The sequence below is a fragment of the Salvelinus namaycush genome, chromosome 5, assembly GCF_016432855.1.
Source record: "Salvelinus namaycush isolate Seneca chromosome 5, SaNama_1.0, whole genome shotgun sequence".
NCBI classification, from domain to species: Eukaryota; Metazoa; Chordata; class Actinopteri; order Salmoniformes; family Salmonidae; genus Salvelinus; species Salvelinus namaycush.
Genome location: NC_052311.1, coordinates 74,209,268 through 74,216,643, shown reverse-complemented (window position 1 = coordinate 74,216,643; position 7,376 = coordinate 74,209,268). Strand labels below are relative to the sequence as shown.

Below are 7,376 nucleotides of genomic sequence, written 5' to 3'. Positions count from 1 at the left end.
GCAGTGAGGTAGTCGTTACTGGGCCGGCAGTGAGGTAGTCGTTACTGGGCCGGGCAGTGAGGTAGTCGTTACTGGGCCGGCAGTGAGGTAGTCGTTACTGGGCCGGCAGTGAGGTAGTCGTTACTGGGCCGGCAGTGAGGTAGTCGTTACTGGGCCGGGCAGTGAGGTAGTCGTTACTGGGCCGGGCAGTGAGGTAGTCGTTACTGGGCCGGGCAGTGAGGTAGTCGTTACTGGGCCGGGCAGTGAGGTAGTCGTTACTGGGCCGGGCAGTGAGGTAGTCGTTACTGGGCCGGGCAGTGAGGTAGTCGTTACTGGGCCGGGCAGTGAGGTAGTCGTTACTGGGCCGGGCAGTGAGGTAGTCGTTACTGGGCCGGGCAGTGAGGTAGTCGTTACTGGGCCGGGCAGTGAGGTAGTCGTTACTGGGCCGGGCAGTGAGGTAGTCGTTACTGGGCTGGGCAGTGAGGTAGTCGTTACTGAGCCGGGCAGTGAGGTAGTCGTTACTGAGCCGGGCAGTGAGGTAGTCGTTACTGGGCCGGCAGTGAGGTAGTCGTTACTGGGCTGGGCAGTGAGGTAGTTGTAAGGGTAGAACAAGGATACTAAAGACCACCGCCAGATCCCATCTACATTCTCCTCTGATAAATGTCCATCTGCCTTTTGTGGTGGGTGCAATTATTCAAAGTTTATGCTCTTGGTTATTACATTCTTGGTATACAACATTTCAAAGTGTAATTGCTATTATATATTGAGCGTTATTGAAGAAAACTTCCACGAATAAAAACACACATTCTTGCCTTCAGAAGCTTTATTTTCCAACGTCTTTATGATGTAGTCATGTCCAACCGGGAAGAAAAGGTTCCAACACAACTGCAGTACATAATGAATATAAAGAACACTTACTGATTGGGTCAGGGACAAGGAGACCACCCACAATCTAGTTACTGATTGGGTGAGGGACAAGGAGACCATCCACAATCTAGTTACTGATTGGGTGAGGGACAAGAAGGACACAATCTAATGACTTACCAGTAAAAACAAACAGTTAAAACATGCATGGGTAGAAACAGTGCCATATGAATGCAATAGAGACAGGTATGGAACAACCCAATGACTCTTCAGTATGGTGATGTCATACAGGGCAGCAATTAGGCTATTAGTCATGGCACCCTATTCCCAATATAGTGCACTACTTTTGACCAGAGCCGTATGGGTCCTGGTCAAACGTAGTGTACTATACAACGAATAGGGTGCGGTTTAGAACGCAAACAGTCATGGTCTACTGCAGGTCAGCCTAATTAGAGACAATTTATATTTTGCTATAAATTCTACATCCTAAACATTTAGAAACATCTCATTCTTGATTCTACCACCTTTGCATTGATTGGGTCTCTGAATGAGAGTGGAATTTCCCCTCTTAGTTTAATTGCAGGGTTAAAGTAAACCTGTAATTCAATGTCCGGGGCAACGTAATAAAACCCGGGGAAAGACTAGAGGCAGTCTGTGAGACCGGGTTTAACAGGCTGAAGAGGTTCCCTTGTGAGGACAGCCACTAACTGAAAATGTTGTTGATGATGGTAGGAGACAGACAGAAGTGTGTGTGTGGTGGGTGTGTATGTGTGTGGTTAAGGTGATTGGAGACTGGGATGCTTTTAAAACCAAAGGGGCTCCCTTCTGGAGAGGCCCACAGGTCTGCCTCTCCGTGTGGTTAATGAAGACGTCACAGAATGTCGGTTAGGCTACACACATTCCCCCCCTCGACCTACACTGACTGCAGGGTCAGCCGTGGATCCACACTGAATATTGCTCCATTTTCCAAATCCAAACTAAACATTGCTCCGATTCAAACAGTGAAACAGCAATATTTAGTGTGGATTCCAGGCTAGTTGACAAGCAGCAAACCAGTAAGGTCTATTCAGAGGAGTTGAACCACTGACAGTTGGAGTCTAGTCTTGAGGGTGATGCTTCACAGCTCTGGACCAACCAGGAGGCAGCGCTGTGTTCTAGTCAGACATGTAGACCTCACGGAGCGTCCACTAGCAGGGCTGTTACTGAAGGACCAACCAGGAGGCAGAGCTGTGTTCTAGTCAGACATGGATGGTGACCTCACGGAGCGTCCACTAGCAGGGCTGTTACTGAAGGACCAACCAGGAGGCAGAGCTGTGTTCTAGTCAGACATGGATGGTGACCTCACGGAGCGTCCACTAGCAGGGCTGTTACTGAAGGACCAACCAGGAGGCAGAGCTGTGTTCTAGTCAGACATGGATGGTGACCTCACGGAGCGTCCACTAGCAGGGCTGTTACTGAAGGACCAACCAGGAGGCAGAGCTGTGTTCTAGTCAGACATGGATGGTGACCTCACGGAGCGTCCACTAGCAGGGCTGTTACTGAAGGCATGGGAGTCCCTCTCCTTGTCTTTACTCTCATGTTTGTGTTTGTGTTTATGTTTGTGCTTCTTCTTCTTCTTCTTCTTGTGCTCGTGGTGGTGGTGGTGATGACCGCTGTGTTTGGAGGAAGAGGTGGACTCTTTGCTGAAGGAAGAAGGTAAGGGGGTGACAGGCAGGGAGAGGACTGCCTGGTCCACGGCTGGAGGTTCCTTACCTGAGGAGGGGAGACAGGAGACAGGAAGAGACAGATTTAACGTACTGAACCAGCCAATCAGCTAGAAGTGCATCGTGTTCTTCAAAAAAAGATTGTCTGAAAGCATGAATGAAGCCCAGTTGTGAAGCAGTATGATAAGGATGTTAGACGGGATGCTGACCTGGTGTGGACGGCCTCTCCAGGATGTTGAGGTGGTGGTGGATGAACGCCTGGCTGTCATGGGGACTCTCCATGTCAATCTCATCTTCCTCCATGGTGTTAAACTGAAACAACAACATCATCATCATCAGTCATAACCATCTCATCTTCCTCCATGGTGTTAAACTGAAACATCATCATCATCATCATCAGTCATAACCATCTGATCTTCATCAGTTATAACCATCTCATCTTCCTCCATAGTGTTAAACTGAAACCATCATCATCAGTTATAACCATCTCATCTTCCTCCATAGTGTTAAACTGAAACCATCATCATCATCAGTCATAACCATCTCATCTTCCTCCATAGTGTTAAACTGAAACAACATCATCATCATCATCAGTCAACCATCTCATCTTCCTCCATAGTGTTAAACTGAAACCATCATCATCATCAGTCATAACCATCTCATCTTCCTCCATAGTGTTAAACTGAAACAACATCATCATCATCAGTCATAACCATCTCATCTTCCTCCATGGTGTTAAACTGAAACATCATCATCATCATCAGTCATAACCATCTCATCTTCATCAGTTATAACCATCTCATCTTCCTCCATAGTGTTAAACTGAAACCATCATCATCATCAGTCATAACCATCTCATCTTCCTCCATGGTGTTAAACTGAAACATCATCATCATCAGTCATAACCATCTGATCTTCCTCCATAGTGTTAAACTGAAACAACATCATCATCATCAGTTATAACCATCTGATCTTCCTCCATGGTGTTAAACTGAAACAACATCATCATCATCATCAGTCATAACCATCTCATCTTCCTCCATGGTGTTAAACTGAAACAACAGCATCATCATCAGTCATAACCATCTCATCTTCCTCCATGGTGTTAAACTGAAACCATCATCATCAGTCATAACCATCTGATCTTCCTCCATGGTGTTGAACTGAAATCATCAACACCCTCACAAGATTGTGCAACCACAGGGATTCACGTCAAGTCAAATACGATCAGCAATGGGATCGCGCCAGTCCCGACGGTTGACTGCGCCCAGTCCCGACGGTTGACTGCGCCCAGTTCCGACGGTTGACTGCGCCCCCAGTTCCGACGGTTGACTGCGCCCCCAGTTCCGACGGTTGACTGCGCCCCCAGTTCCGACGGTTGACTGCGCCCCCAGTTCCGACGGTTGACTGCGCCCCCAGTTCCGACGGTTGACTGCGCCCCCAGTTCCGACGGTTGACTGCGCCCCCAGTTCCGACGGTTGACTGCGCCCCCAGTTCCGACGGTTGACTGCGCCCCCAGTTCCGACGGTTGACTGCGCCCCCAGTTCCGACGGTTGACTGCGCCCCCAGTTCCGACGGTTGACTGCGCCCCCAGTTCCGACGGTTGACTGCGCCCCCAGTTCCGACGGTTGACTGCGCCCCCAGTTCCGACGGTTGACTGCGCCCCCAGTTCCGACGGTTGACTGCGCCCCCAGTTCCGACGGTTGACTGCGCCCCCAGTTCCGACGGTTGACTGCGCCCCCAGTTCCGACGGTTGACTGCGCCCCCAGTTCCGACGGTTGACTGCGCCCCCGCCCCCAGTTCCGACGGTTGACTGCGCCCCCAGTTCCGACGGTTGACTGCGCCCCCAGTTCCGACGGTTGACTGCGCCCCCAGTTCCGACGGTTGACTGCGCCCCCAGTTCCGACGGTTGACTGCGCCCCCAGTTCCGACGGTTGACTGCGCCCCCAGTTCCGACGGTTGACTGCGCCCCCAGTTCCGACGGTTGACTGCGCCGCCAGTTCCGACGGTTGACTGCGCCGCCAGTTCCGACGGTTGACTGCGCCGCCAGTTCCGACGGTTGACTGCGCCGCCAGTTCCGACGGTTGACTGCGCCGCCAGTTCCGACGGTTGACTGCGCCGCCAGTTCCGACGGTTGACTGCGCCGCCAGTTCCGACGGTTGACTGCGCCGCCAGTTCCGACGGTTGACTGCGCCCCCAGTTCCGACGGTTGACTGCGCCCCCAGTTCCGACGGTTGACTGCGCCCCCAGTTCCGACGGTTGACTGCGCCCCCAGTTCCGACGGTTGACTGCGCCCCCAGTTCCGACTGTTGACTGCGCGCCCAGTTCCGACTGTTGACTGCGCCCAGTTCCGACTGTTGACTGCGCCCAGTTCCGACTGTTGACTGCGCCCAGTTCCGACTGTTGACTGCGCCCAGTTCCGACTGTTGACTGCGCCCAGTTCCGACTGTTGACTGCGCCCAGTTCCGACTGTTGACTGCGCCCAGTTCCGACTGTTGACTGCGCCCAGTTCCGACTGTTGACTGCGCCCAGTTCCGACTGTTGACTGTGCCCAGTTCCGACTGTTGACTGTGCCCAGTTCCGACTGTTGACTGCACCAGTTGGACTGTATCAGTTTAAAGGAAAGATTAATCCAGACACAGAGTCCACAGTGGCTCTGCTTCAGTCCTCAGAGGAGCCTGAAATGGTTCACACACACACACACACACTAACACATGGACACGCAGACACACACACTAACACATGGACACGCAGACACACACACTAACACATGGACACGCAGACACACACACTAACACATGGACACGCACACACACACACACACTAACACATGGACACGCGCACACACACACTAACACATGGACACGCGCACACACACACTAACACATGGACACGCACACACACTAACACATGGACACGCACACACACACACTAACACATGGACACACACACACACTAACACATGGACACGCACACACACTAACACATGGACACGCACACACACACACTAACACATGGACACGCACACACACACACACACGCACACACACTAACACACGGACACACACTAACACATGGACACGCACACACACACACTAACACATGGACACGCACACACACTAACACATGGACACGCACACACACACACACACACACACACACACACACACACACACACACACACACACACTAACACATGGACACGCACACACACACACACACCATTGGGTAAAGCCTGTAGTGAAAGCCCAGACAAGTAAAAGCAGCTCCCCACGGCGCTCGAGATCCTTACTCTGATCTTGAATTTTTTACTGCTGTCCTCTTCCTGCAGTACCTGGCCTGGCTCCGGTGGGGACGAGCCCAGCGGGCCAACTACACTGTCCAACTTCCTCTTCAGACCCTGAGGGGGCGGGGCCACGCCACTGGACATAGACACGCTGGACACTGTCTCCATGGTGATCAGGCCCTCATCCAGCTAGAGAGGGGAGGGGGAGAGAGAGGGAGGGAGTGAAGAGATGGGGGGAGAAAGGGAAATTAGTGCTATAACAAAACTCAGATGAGGTTGACAGAAAAGATTTTAGGTGAAGATTTAATAAGACACAATAAGGACCAAGTCCACACTAAAATATATTAATTATATTAAAAAGGTTAAATCATTAGTATTTTTTTTATTTTCTTGTTACACTGCTAGTGAAGCCCATGACAGGGATATGAACGCCCATGGTGTTGCCAGTCATCTCTGTGGTGTCTGGTCCCTGTTCAGGCTTGATAGTGGGGTTGAGGACGGCCTTCTTCTCCTTGAGGTTGAGTACCAGGCCCAGCTCGGGCAGAGGCAGACAGGAGGGACGCGTCAGACCAAACAGAGTGTAGTACAGATTCACAGCGTCACACCGCAACCGCCAGTCATGAGACGTACCTGGGGGACAGTGACATGACAGGGTCTGAACACATTCAACTTTATAGCTTCAACTTTACAGCTTCATTCAACTTTACAGCTGGACAAAAGTAATGTTCAGATTATTGTAAAGTTTCACAATTGTTTTCTAAACCAAGCCAGCGATAGTAATACCATTGGTGTGAATGGAATCACTGATACCGTATCAAGTTAAATCCATTGGTATGAATGGAATCACTGATACCGCGTCAAGTTAAATCCATTGGTATGAATGGAACCACTGATACCGTGTCAAGTTAAATTCATTGGTATGAATGGAATCACTGATACCGTGTCAAGTTAAATCCATTGGTATGAATGGAATCACTGATACCGTGTCAAGTTAAATCCATTGGTATGAATGGAATCACTGATACAGTGTCAAGTTAAATCCATTGGTATGAATGGAATCACTGATACCGTGTCAAGTTAAATCCATTGGTATGAATGGAACCACTGATACCGTGTCAAGTTAAATCCATTGGTATGAATGGAATCACTGATACCGTATCAAGTTAAATCCATTGGTATGAATGGAACCACTGATACCGTGTCAAGTTAAATCCATTGGTATGAATGGAACCACTGATACCGCGTCAAGTTAAATCCATTGGTATGAATGGAATCACTGATACCGTGTCAAGTTAAATCCATTGGTATGAATGGAATCACTGATACCGCGTCAAGTTAAATCCATTGGTATGAATGGAATCACTGATACCGTGTCAAGTTAAATCCATTGGTATGAATGGAACCACTGATACCGCGTCAAGTTAAATCCATTGGTATGAATGGAATCACTGATACCGTGTCAAGTTAAATCCATTGGTATGAATGGAATCACTGATACCGTGTCAAGTTAAATCCATTGGTATGAATGGAATCACTGATACCGT

At 49.9% G+C, this 7,376-nt stretch overlaps 1 protein-coding gene across 5 annotated transcripts in view; it reads right to left on the bottom strand.

The window, feature by feature from the left end:
• Positions 1-787: 787 nt before the first annotated feature.
• The window catches only part of taf2 (TAF2 RNA polymerase II, TATA box binding protein (TBP)-associated factor), a 48,243-nt gene continuing 41,654 nt past the window's right edge, over positions 788-7,376 (bottom strand). For 2 of the 5 annotated variants that reach the window (XM_038995208.1, XM_038995209.1), the window contains exons 24-27: positions 6,230-6,462; positions 5,839-6,021; positions 2,756-2,858; positions 788-2,595 (exon numbers count right to left, since the gene is read on the bottom strand). In XM_038995208.1, the coding sequence (XP_038851136.1) occupies positions 2,330-2,595; positions 2,756-2,858; positions 5,839-6,021; positions 6,230-6,462 (785 nt within the window). In that variant the 3' untranslated portion in view covers positions 788-2,329. Of the gene's footprint in view, positions 2,596-2,755; positions 3,657-5,838; positions 6,022-6,229; positions 6,463-7,376 lie in introns of all 5 variants that reach the window. The other 3 variants (XM_038995210.1, XR_005477056.1, XR_005477057.1) reach the window with 3 other exon arrangements.